The sequence below is a fragment of the Cryptotermes secundus genome, unplaced genomic scaffold (genome assembly GCF_002891405.2).
Source record: "Cryptotermes secundus unplaced genomic scaffold, Csec_1.0 scaffold1674, whole genome shotgun sequence".
Lineage (NCBI taxonomy): Eukaryota > Metazoa > Arthropoda > Insecta > Blattodea > Kalotermitidae > Cryptotermes > Cryptotermes secundus.
The window spans coordinates 69,139-94,413 of NW_019720598.1; the positions used below are offsets into that span (position 1 = coordinate 69,139).

The following is a 25,275-nucleotide window of genomic DNA, read 5'->3' on the forward strand; positions in this document are numbered from 1 at the left end:
TTTTAAACCTTTAGTATGAGAGCACCATTAACATGCCACTGCCTGCAGCCAATTGAAATAGCAGAAAAGCTATTTGATCTTATTCCAGATTCATAATTCACACAGTATGGTATGCATTAAGCATAAAATGCAAGGTCAGATATCTTGGAAAATCAAAATAAGGTATGAATTATGTTTGCTTCCAGGATCTGTTCCTATCCAACAAGATATTTATGAACAGTACAAAAGTTACGAGTAATTCTGACATGATATAAAATACAACACTGAAAATCACATAAGCATTATATGGAACATTATATATACATTTTTATTTATCGATAGTGGGGTGGGACTAAGTCCCTTGTACTGCGGCCACTTCTGGCCTATTGTACCAGCCCCAGATGATAAGTGAGGGTGATTGTGGAGCAATTGGTGGAATGAATGTTGGCAGTGGAAACCGAAGTACTCGGGGAAAACCTGCCCCAGTGGCACTTTGTCCACCGCAAATCCCACTTGACCAGACCCAGGATCGAACCCAGGCCACCGCAGTGGGATGCCAGCAAGTAACTGCTTGCGCTATGGTGCAGCCTATATATACATTACTTCAGAAAATGGTAATGTATCTTGATTCAAGTTTGACTCAAGTTTCTCCCTAGTTTGCTTGGGTAAATAAGAGGAAAATGTCCTAAAATATGTTGTGGCCACTTCAATCCAAATCATTTCTAGAATACTGTGCTTAATACACAGAATTACTGAGGTTTTGGACTTTTTCCATTGTCTGGAATTTTAGGTAATAGAGGACACGACGTTTTGGAAACTGGATTTGTTTCCATCTTCAGGTGGGAAAGAAAGACACCTACTCAGTTGGGTCCCTTAGAAAGAGCCAACTCCAGTGAATACAAAATTATAATTTTGCCTGTGGTTCTATATGGGTGTGAAACTTGGTCTCTGACATTAAGGGAGCAAGATAGACTGAGGGTGTTAGAGAACAGGGTGTTGAGGAGAATATTTGGACCGAAGAGAGATGAAGTGACAGGAAGTTGGAGAAAATTGCACAATAAGGAGCTTCATAACTTATACTCTTCTCCAAGTATAATTAGAATGATCTAGTTGAGGAGGATAAGGTGGGCAGGGCATGTAGCACGAATGGGGGAGACGAGGAATGCATACAGGATATTGGTGGGAAAGCCAGAAGGAAAGAGACCACTGGGAAGACCAAGGCATAGGTGGGTAGAGAATATTAAAATGGATCTTAGCGATAGGATTGAATGGTATTAATTGGATTGATCTGGCTCAGGATAGGGACCAGTGGAGGACTCTTGTGAACATGGTAATGAACCATCGGGTTCCATAAAATGCTGGGAATTTCTTGGGTAGCTGCAGAATTAGCTGCTCCTCAAGGACTCAGCTCCATGAGTAAGTAAGTATTTATGCATCATAATTTGAGCCTGTTAACAAGAATCTGATGAGTGCATCGCTGATATGTAATAAGATTATAAATTACGTAAGGTCCTTACCATAGATAACACTAATCTGGGGCCTTATGTAACCTGAAAATGACTAAATTGTACACAAACATGTCATTTTATTAACTTAAGGTCCAGCTTATGGTGAGAATTGCTGTTCATAAAAATTAACTGTTTTGCATTTATCGCCTATTTTTCTACCAGCTTTACTATCCTTGTGGTAGTACATCGGTTTTATACCTCAAAGAGTGAATGACACGGCTTGCCTCAGTTTTACTCAGTATCGCTGAGTATGAACTACACAGGGTCAGAGGGGTCAGAGCATTAAACAAAATCTTTTCCGGCAGAAACAGCTGCCTTACTATCGGATCGAGATATCGGAACCTTGGACCCCTTGGACCGGGCGGACCATTGCTACCGATCACTACCGATTGCTACCGATGGCTACCCATGTGTTGAACAGTGATCCCTAGTGCCAACTACGGCATCTCAACACGATTCAATTCCGCCATGCAGACATTGTTTTAACAGCAGTTTCAGGATCATATATAAAAAAAATCTTCTTGATTAAATAAATTGGTGCATAATCTACCTAAATTATCTCGAAGAATAGATAAAACCTGTTAGACGGTAACTGTGCTCTGCACTTTTCCATAAGTTCCATCTTCAATATTGGTAGAGGGTATAATAATCAGCACCACCGTAATCACGTGTTTTACGTAGAAGTTGATCTGTGTGAAGTTTTTTACGACTGTACGTTGGTTGGAGTGCAGTATATTATGTCGAAATCACCTGAAGCTAGACATCTGCTTCATAGTGGATATTTTCATCCTGTACTTCGAAAATTACAAACATCAAATGTTGAAATTTCGCCTTATAACTTGGTGTTTCCAGTATTTGTTGGGTAAGTTGAAGGTTATCTTTGATGTCCTTACTCTACCCACAGGGATTATAACTGGCGGCACGCGATCCGTATACGGACGGGGACAATTTCCACCTGTTCCCCAAAATAAGTTTTAACGATTCTCTGCCCTGTATAAAAGACGACCATTCTTGTCGACAACACTTACGAGAAGTGCTTTCGAGGTATTTCATGTAATTTTCCAGTTTATTTCACACGACACTTAATAAAGAACTTCGGAAAATTATGGAATTAATATGACTCCATGATCGTATGCCGTCTCCATACAATGTAGCATGTTTAGCGGCTTAAGAGTACTGTTTTCTGGGAAGTAACACTGTAGTCCAGTAGCTTACTGTTGTGAAGAAACGTGCTTTAACCATCTTGGTTGTCCTTTGACCCTGAAGATGGAGGCTGTAGTTTCTTTAAAACTTAGAAAACTTTTCTAGGCTTTATCACAGTATTCTAGAAGACAGTAATATTCAGCCACCAGTATGAGAACCTCAGATCTAACTTCAGCAGCTGATATTTAGCATGGTAAGCCTGGCAATAAGCCCCTACCCCATATGTAATGGTGAGATCACCTTGCTGGGAGTTTACTATAAAGTCACAGTGCATGCCACTTAAGTCTTGCTCATGAGCATAACCACACAGCATGACAACAGATGGCACTGCTACTGTTGACGTTAGAAGTAATGCGTTAATAATTACATTTGTCAGTTGCATTTATTTTCTTAACTTGGGACATAATTACACCCTTTTATGTTACAACATATTGTATTGAATACTGAGAAATGCTCAGCTTGCAGATGTTCAGTCACCAAGTCATCTTTTGGCCAATTGCCATAGGCACCTGTATTTTCACATGGGCATTACTAGTTCAAGTAAATGTTTTTGAGTTCTGTGAGTTCAATTCTTAATTTGTGTGTTTGTGCTTAATCATTGCAGGATTGATATCTGAATCAGTATATTTGAAAGAAATATATTTTTATAATGAGCCCATGGGTAGGTATCTAAGTATAGTGCAGTCATCAGATAGGTACTTAAATTCTCCATAAACATTATCACCAGTACAGGCACAATAGGACATATGGAAGCTGACGTGCCGAGGGGACCTAATATGGATTCCACCTCACACTATGTGAAATCTTAACTATTGTAAACAATTTTAAGTGTTGTAACTTTATTCTCTTAGTGTAATCAGCCAATATACAGTAACTGACTTGTCCTGTATCATGTAACAATGATCTATAGAGACAAAATAAATACATACATACATACATAAGGTACAGTGTGACTCCACAGTGGCTTGAAATTGGAGAGCTCTGCCTTATTTCTTTATTCTTCTCTTAATTGTAAATTCTAATTAAAATGTGAGTAGATTTCTTGTATACCAAGGTGCAGCAGCAGTATCTGTAACTGATCTACACTACTGTTATGCAATGCAAGATGGTATTCATCACTCAACATGCTCATTGGCATGTAGAACAACCCCTTGCATCATGAGGATATTGGGTATAAATATGAACACTTTGCTCATGTTGGCCTAGCTGTGGTTGGGCTTCTGTACTTCTGTACGTGAGAGTTCTACCCCAAGTTAATGGGAGGTCTTGATTGTAATGTAGATGTAATAAATAACAGCAATGCCAGTAAAGTTTAAACTTTTGTCTTCCTATTATTTAGGAATAACGAGAAACCGGTAGATGTTAAAAGCATGCCAGGAGTAGTCCAGTATGGTGTCAGCAATATAGAGGAATGTTTGAGACCAATTGTGAATAAAGGGCTGAAATTAGTACTGCTATTTGGTGTAGAACATGGAATTCTAAAGGTTGGTGATTATCACTACTTCTTCAAAGTTGGAACTCTTTCATGCCTTTAAAACCAAGTTTGTTTCAGGTTAAAGACTCCAGATTGCCTCACAAATATACTGACTTTACAAAAGCAAGGACATTTGTACAGTCAGTACGGGCTGTTATAACAATCTGGAAGTTGTAACATGATAGCCATACTTTATCATATCTTATTAAATCATTAGAACCCCAATAAATGTCCATGTACTGACAGTAATCTGAAGTGAATATGAGACAAGTACCTTATATAACTTTTCATACTGTGAAGTGCTAAAACTTCTTGATGTGTTGTTTTGGAGAACGTTTTAATCCTGAATGGAAGACAGACAATAGACTCATCAAGAGAATGAAACGGACCATAGATAGGCCTGATCCATGAAGATGGTTGTGGTGGTGGTGGTGGTGGTGGTAGTGGTGGCGGTAGTGGTGGCAGTAGTGGTGGAGGAGATCCTTGGTCTGTTTTAATATATTGCCTCAAGGGACACAGGGAAGCCTGTGTCTTAGCCAGCACTGAGGGAAGTATCTCCCATTGTATAACACCATTCACTTCTAGTTTATGTGCATGTTGTCCTAATAAGGAATAGGGAAATATTTAACATAAAAAATACTAATTTCCCTGCAGTTATAATTGACAGTAACCTGAGCTAGGAAGTACGTATTAACTCGCTTTAGAATTAGCTGCTACTTATTTACAATTAATAGACTATCTAAAATACTTGATAATGAATGTACGCTCAATGCTGTATTATGGTTTGATTTAACCTTTTCTGGCATATGGAATTGTATGGGGATAGAGTGTGCAGGCACTTACTAGATGAATATTCACCCTTCAAAAAGGGCTGTAAGGTACAGGCAGGGTTAAAACAACTGGAATCATATAGAGATAGTTTTAAGCAACTAAAAATATTAACAGTACACTTGCTATATGTTCAGAAAACAATCTTATATATGAAAGATAAGTGTAACTCTGCTGTAAATAAAGAAATACATACAGGGTTGAATAAAAAGTAGTGGCAACACCTCTACATTTCTGAAATGACTTTATTACCTGAGGTAAACACACTTATATTCCTTCAATATAATCGCCCCCCCCCCTGTGTACCACCTTCTGCCAAATTTGTGGAAGGCATTGTACACCATCAGTGCGTCCACTTCTGTTGATGTCCAGCAGTGACTGCCCTACAGCATGAATAATCTCCTCTCTTGTGTTGTAACGTGTCCCTCGCAGTGGTTCTTTCATTTTGACAAAGAGATCATAATTGCACGGACTCATACTGGGTGAGTATGGCAGATGTTGCAGTATCCCATTGCCAGCGGCAAAGGAGATCCTTGACAGCATCAGCAGTATGAGCCCTTGCATTGTCATGAAGGATAATGTGGTTCGTTGCCAACAAATGTCGCTTTCTCCTGAGTGCTGGATGAAGATGATTGCACAGGAAATTGCAGTAGTAGGCAGCATTTACCGTCTGTCATTGAGGTACATTATTGTCACTTCAAGTGAGGTTCGTATGAGTGAGCCCAAGTTTCGTCCAGAGTGACGATCCTTCCAAGGAAGTCGTCACCTTCCCTCTGGTACCGGTCCAACAGGTCCTGTGCAATTGCATAACATTGCCATTGTTGCACCTCTGCCATTGTATGGGGTACCCAACGTGCTGCAATTTTGTGGTATCCAAGGATATCATGCAGAATGTGGAGCACAGTTTTGTGACGTACGCCTACCTCAGCAGCAAACTCCCGTGCAGCCCATTGATGATCGACATCCAGCAAAGAAGCAATAAGCTGAATTATGTGGTTGTCAACATGGGATCGTTCTGAACGATGGCTGTCCTGCATGGCATTCCTCCCTTCATGGAATAATTTCACCCATTGTGGCACTGTGCGATATGGCAAAGCAGCATCACCACATGCTTCTCACAGTCCCTGATAACAGTTTTCTGCACTACGACCTCATGCAACTTCAATTTACATCCAGGAGCATTGTTCTTGTTTCATAAACATGTTGTTAGGGTGCTTGAACTGGGCTCCTGCACTTCAAGACGATGCACAATGCAACTCAATGAAACACAACCAGAGCCACTCACTGCACTACTTCAACTGAACTTCTGCCATCAGCTACAGACGGCGCTAGTGCCACCTGATGCACAACTTTCATGTTACGGCAGTGTTGCCACCAAATTTTATCCAACCCTTGTGCATACAATACTGTGGCGTATTGGCTCTATGCAGGAACTGTTAAGCCACAGAGGGCGATTATATTGGCATGTTGCTAGGTGACAACTCTGTGAACACTTGGGTTGTGCAATAGGAAGTGCGAGTGACGTCACACACTCCACTCATCCTGTAACTGCGCAGCACTCGGTAAGCACCCCTCCCTGCTATGCTGCGACATCACACAACAGGCGAGTCCATAAAGAGACTATTGCTAGGCACTCAGTATACATGATGTTACATAACAGTGGTAGCTATCATGTAACTGTTTTCTGTGTTGTCAGTGTGGAAGCTAAATAACGTGAGTATTTGTCAGAGAGAGTTACTAGCATTAAGAGAGTATTCAGTATGAGTTGAGGTCCAGCAGCCACGAGTTGTTAAGTTGTATCGAGTGAATGGCAGTGACTACAGTGGGAGAAGTAATTGTGATACTGCAGATGGCAGTAATTTGGACACTGTAAATTGTGTAAATGTAAGAGTGAGTATACAATAAATTTGCTACATCCAAGATGGCGTGAAGTTATTTGTTGTGTTACAAACACCCAACATATGACGATACAAATAATAATGACTGTCATAAGTATGTACATAGCGGCCTCCGTAGTCTAGGGGTAACGTTCCCACCTCATGACTCAAGGTAAGCGGGTTCAAACCCGGTGAAGGTTGTGGAATTTTTAAGGGTGGAAAAATTCAGGGAACAAGTCCTCTGGGAGGGACTTAAGCTGTGGGTCCCGTGTCATAGATTTATGGCACATAAAAGATCCTCATGCCTCTGGGAGACCTCTGAGGGAAATTAGGCAACAATTTCCCACCCAAGTAGTTTCAAATGCTTGTGGTAGATGGGGGAAATATCAGGTACCGACGGCCGACCTCGTTGGCTGAATGGGGCTGATAGCACGCACCAGTACCGGTAGGGTATGGGGACAGTAGAAATTAAAGGGGTATGCACAATGGACCAATAACTGGTCTAAGTGCATAGGGAAACCCACCCCCTCTAATAATAATAATAATAATAATAATAATAATAATAATAATAACAATAATAATAATAAGTATGTACATAATTTAGAACCCTTGGTAGCAGGTTGTATCTTGTATAACAAATTGCCTAACAACATAAAACAAGTAGGTAAGAACAAACAGTTTAAGGAGGAATTGAAGGGCTTGCTTGTTAAAGGGATGCTGTCATTCAATGGAAGAATTCTATGAATTGGCTACTGATAAGCAGATGTATAGAATAAGCTATATTTCTAATAAGTTTGTACCAACAACAACAAGAACAACAACAACAACAATTAAAACCACATGGGAACTGTAAAAATAGAATCAGACAAATGAATTAATTAAAATAACAATATCAGCATACAAGAAATAAATGTGGATGTCGATTCCCCTGGTAATCGACAAGTTATTGCTAGTGTCCTTAGTGAATACTTCCTCAACGACGATGACCATGCTGGTATTAGTGATATCAAGGGTAAACATAAAAGCACCATTAATAGTGATCCATCACACTATCTGGCCCAGGCCTTAAATAACTTCTTGCTGAACATACAACTCAAATTTTCGACAACAAAGGAAATTGAAAGCATCATTAAATCTCTTAAACCTATAAAAAGAAAAGAGTTGGTATGGTGAAATACCCACTAAATTACTTAAGGTCAACTCTCCTTATATTATCTCACTTCTGAGTCATATATGTAATACATCCCCTTTATCAAGAGTCTTTCCTCATTGCCTGAAGTACTCTATAGTAAAACCATAAATTGAAAAAGGTCATAGAATGGATATTTCCAACTACAGACCAATGCCCATGCTGACCTCTTTCTCAAAAGTCCTTGAAAAACGTAATATATAAGACTGCTTGAACACATAATTAGTAACAACATACTAGCGAAAGAGCAGTTTAGATGCAGGATAAATCTAACAACAGAAAAAACAACCTATGTACTAAGTAATGAAATCATAGATGCCCTTGATAAAAAATTACTAGTAGGCGAGATCTTCTGTGATCTAGCTAAAGCGTTCAACTGCATTAATTGTGATCCTCTAGTGCTCAAATTAAATTGATGTGGGATAAGTGGCAAAGCTGATAATGGGATTAAATCTTACCTTGTTGATAAATATCAGAGGGTGGAAATAAAAAACATAAACTTTAGCAGTCAGATAGCTTCGAATGGGGTAAAATAAGGCATGGCATCCTACAAGGATCCATACTAGGTTCTTTGCTCTTATCTTCTCATTACCAAACTTTGTTAAGAATAAATCTAAACAAATTCTGTTTGCAGATGATATTAGTATAATAGTTACCAACTCTAACCCCACAGATTTTGTAGGTGACATAATGACCATATTCCGATACTTAAATAAAAGTTCAGGGCCGCACCATAGCTCAAGCGGTTAGTCGCTGGTTTCCCACCGTGGTGGCCCAGGTTCGATCCCAGGTCTGGTCATGTGGGATTTGTGGTGGACAAAGTGGTGCTGGGGCAGGTTTTCTCTGAGTACTTCGGTTTCCCCTGCCAATCTTCAGTCCACCAATTGCTACACAATCACAGTGGGCCAGAAGTGGCCGCAGTACAAGGGACTTAGTGCCACCCCACTAGCATTAAAATTTTTTTTTATAATTTTTATAATCTCATACAATTTACAACAATTGTACAACAAAAAATGGGCCCCAAATTAACCTGGATGTAAGGTACACTAAGAAAACAATTTTTAATGCACATGATACAACATTAATTGGATTAATTATAGACAGTATGCTGTCTTGGAAGCCGGTCACGGTAGCCGAGCAGTCTAAGGCATGTACTGTTTTCGCTTGCTCTGAAGCCGGGATCGTGGGTTCGAATCCCACTCAGGGCATGGATGTTTGTGTGCGTTTTTCTGTGTTTGTCTGCAGGTAGAGGCCTTGCGACAAGCTGATCTCTCTCCCAAGGAGTCCTACCGTATGTGTAAGATCTAGAAAAACCGAAGTGAACGGAGTTCATGGATGTATGCCTAGGCCCACTGGGGCTGTAGTGCCAAGGAAAAAAAAAATGCTGTCTTGGAAATTACATATTGAGCATGTTTACACATGCTATGTAGAGCTTGTTATGTGCTCAGATCTGTTAAACCTTACATGTCTCAGGAAGTAATGAAAATGGTTTACTGTGCCTACTTTCACTCCGCTATATCATATATTCTGGGGAAACTATGAATAGCACTGAAATCATCAAGATGCAGAAGAGGGTAATTAGAATTATTACAGGATGGCAAGAATAAATATTCTTGCAGAGATTTTTTTAAAAACTTAAAAATATTACGGTTTCACTCACAGTACAAACTCTCACTCCTAGTACAAACGACACAGCATGCACGTAAACTACACGACTAATAATAAGAATATACAATCAAGAGAAATAAACGACATCTCCCACCATCAGAAGGAAAACAACGAGACCCAAAGTTGGCTCACGATATTTTAACATAACTAATTTTTTACATACAAAAGAAAATTTTAATACAATTTTAAATACATTGGGAGGCTACCGTATGGAAAAGCGAATATCATATTGTGTGCAGTGGAAAATCCCAATCAGAATACCCAGCAAATACACTTAAAAGAAACAGCATAATCTACACTACAAGAAGCGTCATCGTGAATGCCTAAGACAACATCAAAACTAACTGTGATAATAACAAAATTTATACAGTGAGCATTATTCATAGCTTAAGTGCATATCATTAAAACATCTTATGTGACAGTGTTTCCTGATCGTAGTGGTGCGCCTCTGAGGATGATTCTTTTGAATTGAAACATGTAAGGTGATAAAGACTGAAGTATTGTAAAGTTGTATGTCACACTGGACTGAAAAATATCCACTTTGTAATTAATAGCGTGATGGACCAGAATGAGACAAATCAAACTCACTCCTAGTATTTGTGGTAGACAACAAAAGCATGTACAATTTAAATTCTAACATACACAACATAAATATGAGGCAAAAATTCCACTTCCACCAACATTCAGCAAAGCTATCTATGTATCAAAAATAGTTCACTCCTACGACATCAGAGTATTCAGTAACTTCCCTCAAAGTCTCAAAAAAGCAACTGGTAATATTAAGCAATTTAAAACAGCATTGAAACGTTACTTACTCCTCCATACGGAGATATTTCAATGTAAACAAACAGTAACTAGTATCAATTCTAAGCTACAGTGTATTCTCAAGCATGTTCCTGTATCATTTTGCTTATTTGCAGACTGTGCAATATGTATCCAATTAGCATGGTAATATTAATACTATATTATAATCTATAAACTTTTCAAGCAAAAGTATTACTGTACAGATACTATGTTTTTGTATTGTACTTGACTTTCTCCATATCCTATGCAGTCAACCAGTAATTTGATTTATAGATCATAAATAAATTCAAATTCATAATTATTAATGTATTTTGATAATAATATAGATGGGCATGTTCTATATCAATGTATTTTGATAAAATAAAAACGAATGAGTGAATGAATGAAGAGCATGCTAACCCTCATACAAGATGTGTACTGTATCAATAATAAACTGTTTTTCAGAGCAGCTTCTTTTCTATACTACTGGTATACAGAAAATTAGATGCAGGAAAATAAATCTGTTTACTTATTTCCTAAATATCACTTACTTTTAATCACTCTGTGCTGGATTTTAAAACTGAAGTTCTAATATATATCCCCTTTTGACTTTGTTTTTTCCTCTGACATGTCATACATGTATGCAGTTCTGTATCTGCTATTTCTGCCTCTCAGTAAAACAATGCACCACGCACAGTAATTGAGAAGAGTTGTTACTTTGGTTCTGTCCTTCCAGTTTAAGCAATATTGCCTCTTTGAATTCTGGCATGTTTATAAATATTCATGGTTTGATGCAGGATGAGAAAGGATCATATGCTGACTCCCCAAGAAATCCAGTAATTCAAGTGATACCCAAATTAAGAAGATGCTTCCCAGATCTTATAATCATGTGTGATGTAAGTAAGCAGTTATAATAAGGTATGACATTTGAACACTCAGCAGGTGACCAGCTATAGTGTTAACATTCCATCGTTTGTAGTACTAGTGAACTGAAAACATTATCTGTCACCATTATAGATTTAATAGTAAGTATGTGTTTGTACATTCATAGAGGAACACCAGACTATTCCATGTTTAATCTTCTGGCCTGTCTGCTATACCAGAAACTTCATAAAAGTAATGTGATATATGTTACTTGCTGCAGGTATGTTTGTGTGCATATACAAACCATGGCCATTGTGGCATTATGAGCAGTGATGGAGTCATTGATAATGAAGCCAGCATTGAACGAATTGCACAGGTAGCATTGGCTTATGCACAAGCAGGTATTTTCAATATTTGAGTCCAATGTGAGAAGAATGAACATTGATCCCCAGGGTAAACATATTTAAGCAGCCTCCCTCCTTTCACAATCACAACTCCAAATAATAACATACTATGTAGGATTTGAGGTTTTCACAGTGGTGACTAAGAAGATTACTATCTTATGGAGTGTGACATTGACTTTTGTACCAAATGACATGGCATTACTTCTGAGAAGACAGTAGTGTTGAAAGACACTAAATGGAGCAGTTTTGATTTGCCTTACATGTAAGCTAAGGTAGTGTATAATACAGTAAAGAGGAATCAGTGAACTATTAGGGGCAGATGTATATTCGTGAACTATGTACAAGTTTTGTATTAAAAGTTATAACAGAAAAATTGTAGACTTTATTGCATTAAACAGTAGTGGGCTTCACAGATAGTCTTGCAAGAGGGAAATGTTTCATTTTTACAATGTGAAATGTAAATTGACAACTTTTCTATTAGACTTATGGCTAGATTCACTGGTATGAATGTCAGATAAATAAATCACAACAGGTCACAAACCATTGTCCATGCATGATATATAAAATTCATATGTTACTATGTTTACATGTTTTCAGCTCCCATTGAAGCCACTTTCTTTGTGTGTTCCCCTTTTGTGAATTCAGTGTTGATCTTGAGACTGCCCTGCTTGCTAGTTCAGCTTTACATTTACATTTACATTTATTTTCATTTCATCGATCCAATCCTTTCCCTGTAGGGCTCGTTGTAGAAGATGTCACATATTACAAATTCATGATAACTATACATCATAAATCTTAGGTCCAATAGAGTATATAAGTCAGGCTTCATGCAGACAGCACAAGTTGTCAAGACAATATACATAAACTGTTGAAACACTATTGTCACATTGTCACTGTTGCTGGATATGACACTCAAGCAAAAATGTTAAATAAAATTCCTTTTTTTTTTTTGAAACAAATGTGAATAGGGATTGCTCAGTCAGTCAGTGAACTGGGTGACCAGGATTTGCTTCCCAACATAGGTAGGGATTGTCCTCCTTGCTACCACATCCAGAATAGCTCTGGGCCCCATCCGGCACACCTAAGGAGTGATGGTCTCTCTCTACTTCCTATTTAATTAATTATTTTTTTAATTTAATTAAACAATGGAAAACTTAACTATTTCTCTTATTTTGAAGAAAGTGTTAAATTAATATTAAAAACTTGATGTTAATTTTCAGAACCAGTATTTCATCAATGAAGTCAACAACCATCAATAAGACCGATTCCACAGGAACAGAGTCTTCCATAGAACCTTCTGATAGTTGTCCATTGTCATTCAGTACACCAAAAATTGTTTCATGTTCAGTGATAGGATATAGGATGCTCTGTGTAGCAAGGACACAACTGACTTTTAAGATATGTGTATACTTCAAATTAGGATGAATTTTGTTATCCTAACATATATGCCTGATTCTTATTCCCTGAAGCATAATGCTCGTTGTGAAAGTGATGGTTTATCAGATAGTTGAGAAATTCCCAACAGTTTTGTGAAACCCAAAGATTCATTACCGTGTTCACAAGAATCTACCAACAAGTCCTTTCCTGAATCAGATGAAACCAGTCCAATTCTCACACCTGTTTCAGTAAGATTTATCTTACTATCCTCCCATCTATGCTGAGATCTTCCATATTGTCTCTTGTGTTTATGTTTTCCAACCAAAGTGTGCTTGTATTCTGTCAGAACCTTTATGGGATGTATTTTAGCACATTTTATTTAACTGTTATATGAATCCATTCTTTTATTTATTTTGATTATAAAAATACATGAATAAGAATGTGTAATACATTAACTCTTCTAACTGTTTTGTACTAAACAATTAAAATCAAAGCTGACGAGGTGTAATTCAAAAGCTGCAAGTATTATGTTTTTGGAAATTATCCATTGTCTTGTCTATTTAAAAAAAACCGTCCTGTTTCTTTTTCAAAACACATCTATTGGACCCAACTGAGTAGGTTTTACCTGAGGACAGGGACAGAATCGAGTCTTCAAAACGTGTTTTGAAAAAGAAACAGGACTTTTTTTTTTAAATAGAAAAGATGATGGATAATGTCCAAAACATAATACTTACTCACTCATGGAGCTGAGCCCTTCTGGAGGAGCCGCCAATTGTACAGCTACTCAAGAATTTCCCAGCATTTTATGGAACCCGAAGGTTCATTACCATGTTCACAAGAACCCTCTACTGGCCCCTATCCTGAGCCAGATCAATCCAGTTCATAACATCCCATCCTATCTCTCTAAGATCCATTTTAAAATTGTNTTCAAAACGTGTTTTGAAAAAGAAACAGGACTTTTTTTTTTAAATAGAAAAGATGATGGATAATGTCCAAAACATAATACTTACTCACTCATGGAGCTGAGCCCTTCTGGAGGAGCCGCCAATTGTACAGCTACTCAAGAATTTCCCAGCAATTTATGGAACCCGAAGGTTCATTACCATGTTCACAAGAACCCTCCACTGGCCCCTATCCTGAGCCAGATCAATCCAATTCATAACATCCCATCCTATCTCTCTAAGATCCATTTTAAAATTGTCCACCCACCTACGCCTTGGTCTTCCCAGTGGTCTCTTTCCTTCTGGCTTTCCCACCAATATCCTATACAAATTCCTCATCTCCCCCATTCATGCTACATGCCTTACCCACCTTATCCCCCTTGACCTGATCATTCTAATTATACTTGGAGAAGAGTACAATTTATGAAGCTCCTCATTATGCAGTTTTCTCCACNTAGCAAGCATTACCCAGTTCAATCTCCTCTTAATTTCCTCCCAAAACATAATACTGTAGCAATATACCATCGTCACAAACTTTTAGATCTTATTTTTAATTCAAAAGACTGACCATAACATATACTGTACATGGGAAGTTTAATTCGGACACAAAGACACTTTGGATGACCTAAAGACTGAATCTGATTTGATATTTTTGACTACAGAAGAATGTGGTTTGGTATGTTTATACAGTGTGGAGAGATTTCATTTAAATACTGGATACCTGGAACAGAAGTCAAGTATGGGCATTGAAGAGAGAGCCATTTGAGACCAGAATTGGTTTTATAGCTTCATGATGATGATTATAGATATCACCAGTATAATAAATGCTAACGCCATACTGAGTGTTATATAAAATATCGATTTAATTATGATTTTTCATTTAAGTATTATGTTACATTATGGAATATTCATAGTTTTACTGTTAGGTTAATCAGTATCTAAGAAAAGGAAGGTTTCTTTGGGGGGAGGGGAAGTGGAAAAGTTATGTAGTACTTGTTAGTACCAAGCCATTAATAGTGTATGTGCATAGAACTAGAAAAGTGCAGTAATGTACTCATTTGTGTGAGTTCACTGTGGGCGTGTTCTTTTGCTACTGGTGTTATCAGATAAAATAGAGAAAGTATTAATCATTGAAATCATTCTAATTTTACAGAGTATAATATGAATTTTAATATAAAATTAGGAGTATTTGAGTTTTAAATTTCTGTAAATAAGGACATATTTCAAAGAAGGGGAACATAGTTTTAGTAAATGAAAGCGTTATTACATAAATGAATAAAAAAATTAATGTACTGTTATCATATGCCATTCAAGCCCCAATTTACCTTTAGAGATCTGATATTTTGAGAGAAGTAGGGGATTTAGGTAGCTGTAGTATGTGAGGAACGTGTTTTATAACCAAACTTTATTTTATTCTGAAAAGGGATGTAATAATAATTAAGTATAGCTTGAAAAATGATGTCCAAATCAATTTTGTACCATTGCAACAGAGCAAAAATATATTGCCCATAATAATGTGAAAATTACTACTGAAAATTCTACTGAAAATATATGACAGACATGTAAGGAAAATGAAATTATTGAGTGCTCTGTGGGAGATACAAGGTGGAAACACAATATTTTGTTAAACTCTGAGTCATATTCAAGCTGTTCATCCATCACACTGATGAGAATATAGCATAAGTGGTAAACATGAAGCATGCAGAAAATGTTAGACCTTTATATCCTGAAGACAAACCTATTAATATGTTTATAGAATATTTGCAAGTTTCTTTACCTACAGTAAAAAAACCAGGGTCTCAATTTTCAGGGGCTCATATTGTGGCTCCATCAGATATGATGGATGGACGAATTGGTGCAATTAAAAGAAGCCTCATTGATTATGGACTTGGGAATCGTGTCAGTGTATTGTCTTATGCTGCCAAGTTTGCTTCCGGTTTCTATGGTCCATTCCGAGATGTCACTAAGTCTGCACCTGTGTTTAGTGATCGGAAATGTTATCAGCTTCCACCTGGGAGCAAAGGACTTGCTACTCGAGCTGTTGTAAGTAAAGTTCTTAATCTGCATATAAATATAATGTTGTTTAATGGTTTCCCAGAAGTCTGGAGAAACTTTAATAATGAGGACTTTTAAATTTGTGCTCTTCACCAAATATTATTTGTTAAAAAAAGTAAAGCTATCCCTGTAACAGGCCGTGAAGGCCCATAGGGTTGTGAGATGTTGAGGGTCCCACATTATCTACACAATCGGCTCAAAGATGGCGGCAAGGTTGTCATCCTTACGCGCTGGCCGCGCTTTACTCCCCAGGAAAATTATTTAATTAATTCCTGGTACTCATTTCTGTTAGAGGCTGAGTCAACCCCAGCGTCATAGTGCAGCCGGAAGGAATAGGTCAATTGAAAAAAATCCAATGACCTCATCAGGACTTGAACTCGTGACCTTCCGGCTTGTAGCGTAGTGTCTCAACTAACTACGCTACCACATGCACCCAATATTTGGTTGATGAATAAAATGCCAGAGAGGCTGATATGGGCAGGACATGTAGAACATATGGGGAGATGGAAAATGCATAAACTGCTTTTATTGGTATAATGTAAAGGAAATTTTATGAATTAAATAATTGAATTTCAGTAACTGATTATTTGGTTTTTATATAAATTTAATAAAGTTTGATCAAAGCTTGTAAAATTGTTCAGTGAGTTTGATTTGTTTCATTTTTGGTCCGTCACACTAACAGTGTGACGAGTCCATCCAATGTGACTCACTTTTCTCACTTTATGATTCACTAGCCTTACATGTTTCGATCCATTTGGATCATCTTCAGAGGCACCAAACACTTTTTAGAAACCACTATCACAACAGTTGTCATATCAATTACACATGTATTGCCAAGTACACAATGTTCCATCTATCAGTCACAGTAGCCTTTCTGGTTATAGAAATACAGTAGAACTTGGTTATAACATCATCAAAGGGACCTAAAAATGGTGTCGTTATAAACGAATGTCGTTGTAACCGAAATGGGCACTTCCACAGTAGCCTTATGTTAGTCACGTAAAAATCTACCAAAAACCGAGTTAAAATGTTGCATTTTTTAGTGAAATACGTAGCTAAGTACAGACTAAGGTAACATTAACGTGGAATTGCCCAAATGTGTAATATCAAAGACATATTACAGCGCTTTTCACTGACAATACACACAATATTTCACGAATCACTTCTTTCCCTTCAATACTTAAAACTTTCCTTTTCATTGCCATGTTTTCGCTACTGCACTTCTCTGGGTTTAGGCAGGAACACTATAGGGTAAGAAGACAATGTGAGGTCCTGTTAGACGAGATTCTAGGAAAGGAATGCAGTTAACAACCTGCCGCGTCCTCTTGCACTATTCACGCAGTCCCACCCCACACCTTTGTTTTCGCATAAAACCCACGCTCCTCTTGCAGCCCGCGGTCGTATTCTTCCAGGACAGTCACGTCAGCAAGTAGAGAAAGTGAGGGTGGGCAGACACATCGAACTTTCCCACGATATCAGAGAAATTCAGGAATGAAAATGACGTTACATACGAGGTTGATGCATTTGTGCATGTCGTACTAAGCAAGGTATAAAAACAGTTGCTTTATGAGGAATTAGTTTGTACCATTGAATATTTGACGCAATAGACAAGGTGTCGCAGAAACCGATGTTGCTATAACCAAGTTTTACTGTATTTAAAGTTGTTTTTAAAAACTTTGATCAAAATTAAAATTCATAAACCTTACGGTTTGTGTCAATAACCCCTGTTGTCTCTCTTCTAGGTGGCTGATGTTGTGCTGCCTATGTAACTTGAGTAAGGAGATTCTTAATATAGTCCATTATGATTTCTGAAGATGATCCAAATGGATCGAAACATGTAAGGCTAGTGAATCATAAAGTGAGAAAACTGAAATAGTCACACCAGATGGACTTGTCTTTTATAATTTATAATTGTTCAGTGAGTGTTTTAATTATCTGTGGAATGTCCACTATAAATAGTATAGTATAGTCTTACAACTTACAGTGTATCAGAATTCCCTGTACTATGGTGATGTTAGTTTAAGACTAGCAGTTAATGAAAAATTAAGTCATGAAGTTTACAAGATCACTGCCAAAATGCATGTGTATGCTAGACCATGAGTTAAGTTTCCTGAATTAAAAAATGATCATTTATTTTAGCAGAATTTCTCTACAGATTTAGAAAATTTATACATAGTGCTCATGTGATGTTCATACCTTGTTGAACACCTGAAATGTGACTGACTTAATGTAGATTACTATGAGAAAAGGACTTGTGAGGGGGGGGGATAGTATGTTTTGCATGGTAGGTAAGGCTAGCACTGTATTCTAGCAGTCATTACTTAAAGTTAAGAGTTTTGAAAATGAGAGAACACAATGTTTATTTATGCCCTGTGACATCAGACACTTCAGAATGGGAGTTTGTTATTCCTTAGGTTGGCTGTTTTAGTATCGCTTCTAAGGATTGATGGTAGCAGTACACGATCCAAGATTAGAGAATGCAGATTTTTAAACAAAACTATTTATCCTTATGCCACTCTTACAAATGAAATTGTTAGATTAAGTTCTGGTATAGGTGGCTAAAAAGTATAAAATTTGGATTATTAAAATATTTGAACTAGGCAGCATCATAACACCAATGTGGCTGTTTATGTATTATGGGTTTTTAAGTGTGCCTGTGTTTCGTGCACTGCTGCAGATATAGCCCCTGTTGAAGAATTCTGTCTTCTAGGATGTGACATTCCTTTGTAGCTTTGGTGCACTTCCATCAGACTACACCAAATCACATCCCAGAAGATAGTAATCTTCATTATCAGTGCCTTTAGAATCTCAAATCTCACATAGTTCCCATTGCTTAGAATGATCCTTTGCATAAGAAATTTTCTTATAAACCCCTTGTGAATGTCAGGATGGCTTTTTAATTGTTGAATAATTCTTTCGTACTTCTAATTCAGACAGACATGATTCTTCGTTAATTTGTCATTTGCATTAGTCTTTGAAAACCCCATTTTAACCACAAAAAGTAATCTCTGAACTTCATTATTGTGTTACAGAGCAGTTATTCATCATATAACCACAGAGGAAATGTGTGCATACACCCATATGTGTCAGTGTATGTGTATATTTTTTCGCAGTAAAATTAAATCATGTTGCCATTCCAAACTTTCATTGCCCTGTAGGTCATTAGACAAATGAATCTTCATGATCTCTCTGGTATGTTATTTTCAGTTGCGAGATGTAACTGAAGGGTGTGATATGTTGATGGTGAAACCCGGACTTGCTTATCTGGATATTGTCAAGCAGACCAAAGATGCACATCCAGAATACCCATTGTTTGTGTATCAGGTAAGCACAGTTCATTTCTTGATTTTGTATGAGTAAAATTACTATATGAAGTTGCCTGGTGCAGAGTAATCTGAGGATATAAATTATGTTAAAATTGGTTTTAAAAGTAATTTGAAAGGTAAAGAGATGTGTTGTGCCCTTATTTTTCGTGATTAATACTTTCACTAATTTAGGTATCCGGTGAGTATGCAATGTTATACCATGCTGCTAAAGCTGGTGCCATTGATCTTCGAGGTGTTCTGGAAGAAGTCTTACTTTCAATGAGGAGAGCTGGTAAGTTCATTGCCAACATAAAGAAAATTCATATGTTCTAGGCACGTGTCATGATGCATGTTAGATATTAGTATGTTACCATATGTAAATTTTACTGCATCCCAATACTATCAAATCAGTTCATTTTAGATTCGATTTATACATTATATTATCATGATTTATGGGTGCCTATCAAAAGGGGTTTTGGAATAGATCTTGGATTTATTGACCACATTAACACACTATTCATAGTTGCACTTTACAGATCACTGACTCACATGAACTAGTGTCCTCAGTCTATTGCATTGGCAAGGCAACAGATTTTGACACCGGAATTCTACATTTTCGCTGAATTACACACTTCAGATATCACACATAGTCTTCTTTCTACAGCTGTACTCTTCAACTTAATCTTTTCATTACAGCCTCCAGTGCAGAACTCTTCTCAACTGTAGCACCATCTTTTCTCAGCCTTTTGTAAATCTCAACTGAACTAGTTGCCCCAATTCTTTTCTTATAATTCCTTGGCATGGGCCATGTAGACAACACCTCATTTCCCCCCGTTGCTGTGGGAACATGTTTACTGAGCAGTAACTCTGTTGTTGTAGAGGTGTGTTTACCACACCATTGCACAGCAACGTCCGCCATCCGGTTGTTTGCTTCGAGGTCCTTGCCCAGCAATGGGTCTATATGCCACAGTATTGTAACGTGTTTTTTGTCACTGAAGACACCGTTCAGATTGTTAATTGGTTTATTTAACAACCTACAAGTCTTGGCTACAATTAATTATCACAATGTTACAGGTTTACACATTTTACAAACCCTACACACAAATCTCTTCACACTGTCCTCAGTAGTCTACATGTATTCACAGTACAATACGAGAGCTATACCAGTGTCACTGTATCACACACTCCCAATTATTTCTCAGTTATCACAAACTATCACTGATTATCACACATGCGTCCGGTTCTTCTTTCTGCGACTGCTGCTAGATTCCAACTGTCTTCGGCGGCTGCTACATTTTAACTGTCTCCGGTGACGGCTACATTTCAACTCGACTCAACTCACTCAACTGTCTTCGGCGGCTGCTACACTTTAACTGTCTTCGTAGGCAGTGTACTTCTCTTATAAACCTTCAGCTGGACAATGGGAAAACGCCTTGCTTCCTTGTTGCCTAGTCGCGTGTGTACCGGCGTTGCTGGGCTTCACTGCCAGGAGTTGTTTACGGCTATGTAGCAACTGCGGCGTCCCGTGTTACATCACCGTTGGTGGGGTAGGGGAAGGAGTGTTGATTTGCCTGTTGCCGTAGTAACGACAGTGCTCCGATGCCGCCACGTCACCGCTGGGGAGGGAGCGGGTGTCCTCCATAGCGCAACATGTCACAGTATCATAGATTTTCAGAATGTCAGAACCAATTTAATGTTACTACATTGTAAAGCATTAGGTATGCTGAAGACTTTAAAGGACAGATAAAGCACAATAAACCACTGTAGGACGAGGTGCAAGGGCAGTGAAAGCCACCCCTGTACATTCATTATAGGACAGATAAATACATTCTGAAGTGCAGTATCTAAATGCCACATGCCTCTGTTATGACTTTACTCATTCTTAGGTGTTAATGTTAGAAGGAGCTGAGTGATCAGCTGTGTGTTCCAGAAATAGTAATAGACACTTAGTGTGTATTGGACAGGAGGCTGGAAAGCCAGGTATCATTGTGATTAAACTCTAGCTGTATTTTTCTAATGTGCCATATTTCTAACCATGATTTTGTTGCAATACATGTATAGGAAGTCCTATGGTTCTTATTTGCAGGTAGGAAAAGTCAGATTAACAGGACTGGCTTTTAATAACCATAGAATAAGTAATACATTATGAATATTACTTGTACATATGATATGTTATTATCTCCACATAAGAGACAAATGGAGCAATGTCCCATCTATGGAGGTTCTACATTTATTTTAGATAATTTTCTAACCAATTCTTGATGATAATAAAGGCCAAAACATCTAGGATTGTATGCAATAATTTTAATAAATCGTAAATTGTATGTGATGGTTTAAATAATACAAATGTAGATAATTGCTCAATACAGTGGTAAAATGGATTTTACATCCAAAAAGTTAGCTTAATGTTTGTTTCTCTCCATTTTGAAGTTTCTGTATCACTTGTAATATTTACAATTCTGTTCTTTATTTCAGGTGCTGACTGCATTATCACATACTTCACACCAATTATATTAGATTGGTTACAAGTGAAAAGTAAATATTAACTATATATATATACATACATATATCCATACGTATATATACAGACATACACAGGGCTTTTTTCTGCCAGTATGCATACCAGCAAACAACCGGTCTGGTCTTGAAAACTTGTCAAAAGTTATTTATTTTGACCCAGAGCTGAAACCAAGTGTGAGAATACCAGGAAACATATTTTTTAAAAAAGCACTGTCTGTGTGTGTGAATAAACGTAAATGAGGTGTGATTAGAATATTTATGGACTGATTGTGAGGTGTTACTACCACAGTACAGAATTCCTCTTTTAGACGATTTTTTTTATTTCTAGTGGGGTGGGACTAAGTCCCTTGTATTGTGACCACCTCTGGCCTATTGTACCAGCCCAAGATGATAGGTGAGGGTGATTGTGGAGCAGTTAGTGAAAATTGGCATGGAAAACCGAAGTACTCGGAGAAAACCTGCCCCAGCACCACTTTGTCCACCACAAATCCCACTTGACCAGACCCAGGATCGAACACAGGCCGCCGCGGTGGGAAGCCAGCGACTAACTGCTTGATCTATGGCGTGGCCTTTAGATGATGATAGAATACATTCTGATCTGTTGAATCAAATTCTAGAATATAGAAGTCTGAAGTGACTTGTTGTGAAGAGATGTGCTGGCAGTGGTTCTTATTTTGAAACAGTTAGGCTTTAAAGAACAGTGACTGTGCATGAAGTTCTATTTTAAACTAGATACAGGTTCTATAGAAATTTCTGTCCTGCTTTTTATGTGGGGGGAAAATGAAAAGAGCTAAATCGTTTGATTGTTCTTTTATAATTTCAAAATGGAATGACTTCGGTAGAAAATTTATACACAAATGTTCTGTGGCAACTACAGGAAGATGTGCAGTGAGAACATGCTAAGAAATTGCGCCCTGAAAATATTTTTTTTTTCCCACCATGTCAGTGTTCTTGCTCACCCTACTTTTTCTGTAAGAAACTTCTGGCATGCATGTCTGTTCTACAGATCTATTTCCATGTGGACTTTTCCTGTATGAAAAATTCTAGTACCCAAGTGGAACAAATTTGATTATATTGGTATAATTAAAAAGCAATTACAAGAGAAAAGGGAACTATATAAAAGGTGACAACATGGAATAGCCACTAAATGTGCTAAATATGAAAGGGAATTCAGTTAGGAAATTTTTATGACACCTGATATAGTTTTCTGCATAGCAGGTGAATATTTGTACTTTGTTTGTATAACATGATCTCCTATGTTACTTCTGCAATGTCAGTCATGACATGTCCAGTGAGAGGAACATGGTAATGAACCTTCATATTCTATAAATAGAAGCAAATCTGTTGACCACCTGAGTAGCTATCATCTTGTCAAGTACTCCTGAAGTTAATTTTGCGAAGTGAATTTGTGTACAGACCTTTTTAATGGTTCATGTTAAGAGTTGTCTTTTATGAGCTCTCTTTCCAATTGCAAGCTCAACAAAAGGTCTCAAAATTTTGCATAATATCACAGTGCTGTAGTGTCTTCCTTTTTGATTGTAGTTCTTATTCAAGTGCCAGTTCATGTAAGGGTAAATGCTGTTTGTCATGTTAAGTACAGTAAAACTTGGTTATAGCAACATCGGTTTCTGCGACANAAATTTTAACTATAAATTCACAGAGATTTATTTAAAAACTTATACGTGTACATACCCTCACTCCTATTATTTGTGACAAACAAAAGAATGTACAATTTAAATACTGACATCCATAACATAAATATGAGGCAAAAACTCAAGTTCCTCCAACATTCAGAAAGCCTGTCTCTGTATCAGAATGGAGTTAACTCCTTGGCATCAAAGTGTTCAATAGCCTCCCTCAAAGTCTCAAAAAATAACTGGTAATATTAAGCAATTCAAAACAGCACTGAAACTCCTTCTACTCCATAGGTGAATATTTCACTGTAAACAAACAGTAACTAGTCTCAATTCTAAGCTACAGTGTATTCTCAAGCATGTTACTGTACCATTTTGCTTATTTGCAGACTGTGCTGTATGTAACCAATTAGCATGGTAATATTAATACTATATTATAATCTTATTAATTTTTCAAGCAAAACTATTATTGTACAGATATTATGTATCTGTACTTGATTTATTCCATATCCTATGGTGTCAACCTGTACTTAGATTTATGGAACATAAATTCAGATTCAAATGAATAAACTACAAGGATGTGAGCATGCATGACAACAATATTTACATGTTGTTTACCCATATATATATATATATATATATATGGCATTTGAACCTTCAATCATGAGTTCAGGGGTTCTCTGGTAGGCTGCACAGTGTGATTCTCTCTCTATGTTATCTGAAATTATGGATCACTTAATGGAGCTGCTACTTACAGAAACTAATTTGTAAGATGTGAACTACCCTTACATGAAACATTTCATCACTGTTGAAGTTTCTGTTATTTTTAGAGAGCACTATCCTCTGGAACTGCTAAATGCTACTTTAATTACAGTCATGTATCTCAAAACTACATTTATGTTGGCAAAACAATATATTAAAGTTAATAGTTATAACTGAAGTACAGATATTGGTATAACTGTTAGAATATTGGGTTTTATAATTGTAATAATAAATTTTATGAGGAGTATATATATTATTTTTTAAATACATGTTGTGACAAATAAATTGTATTTTTTGAATGGTTTTCTTTTGACTTGGCCAGTCTGGCATGGAGGCTCCTGAATGCAAGTTTATGTACAGACTGCTACAATATGGTTACAATGTACTGATAGGTTAAAACACATTCCTGAGCACAGAATATATCATATGAAATGGAATAAACAAGATTCCCTAATTGTATGAGAAATGTGCAGTACGAAGCTTGCTGTCATCTGGATTGTGGCTTGTTCACAACTTCTTGAAGGTGGAGGTAGCACATTTCTCTGACACATTTATACCCATCTACCAAACTATGTGACATCATGTCTCAGAAAACAGCAATCTTCACAGTTGCTGCCATGAGAATCTCTGATCTCATACAGTGTACAATAAAAGTCTGGGATTGAACTTTCTGTTGTGCTTGGAACAAAATGACAAGCTAACATAGCTTGTGTGAAACATCTAGAAGTGAAGTATACATTTCTGTACATGATTGTTTTTATTGTTGTTACTGCTGATGACAATGGAACAGGTCGATAGGCAGTAGGTGCAATACTGTTTCATTAAAGTCTTGTTTCTAAGGAAATTTTCAAACAGATTTATTTGCTGCCATGTGATCATGAGTCAAGGAGTTCGAATGACGTGT

The 25,275-nt window shown here is 37.3% G+C and overlaps 1 protein-coding gene across 1 annotated transcript; it reads left to right on the forward strand.

Moving 5' to 3' along the window:
• The first annotated feature begins 1,899 nt into the window (after positions 1-1,899).
• On the forward strand, positions 1,900-22,360 carry LOC111870406 (delta-aminolevulinic acid dehydratase). Its single transcript, XM_023862676.2, has 8 exons — positions 1,900-2,349; positions 4,030-4,174; positions 11,307-11,405; positions 11,654-11,774; positions 15,906-16,138; positions 19,358-19,474; positions 19,648-19,747; positions 21,931-22,360. The coding sequence occupies exons 1-8, from the start codon at positions 2,225-2,227 to the stop codon at positions 21,999-22,001; spliced, it is 1,011 nt and encodes a 336-aa protein (XP_023718444.1). The 5' UTR covers positions 1,900-2,224; the 3' UTR covers positions 22,002-22,360.
• Positions 22,361-25,275: the final 2,915 nt, after the last annotated feature.

Excerpts from the sequence above, each read along its gene's own strand:
- LOC111870406 (XM_023862676.2), top strand. The coding sequence starts at position 2,225 with ATGTCGAAATCACCTGAAGCTAGACATCTGCTTCATAGTGGATATTTT. Across the intron at positions 2,350-4,029 it reads GTGTTTCCAGTATTTGTTGG|GAATAACGAGAAACCGGTAG; the intron begins GTAAGTTGAAGG and ends CCTATTATTTAG. Across the intron at positions 16,139-19,357 it reads GACTTGCTACTCGAGCTGTT|TTGCGAGATGTAACTGAAGG; the intron begins GTAAGTAAAGTT and ends TGTTATTTTCAG.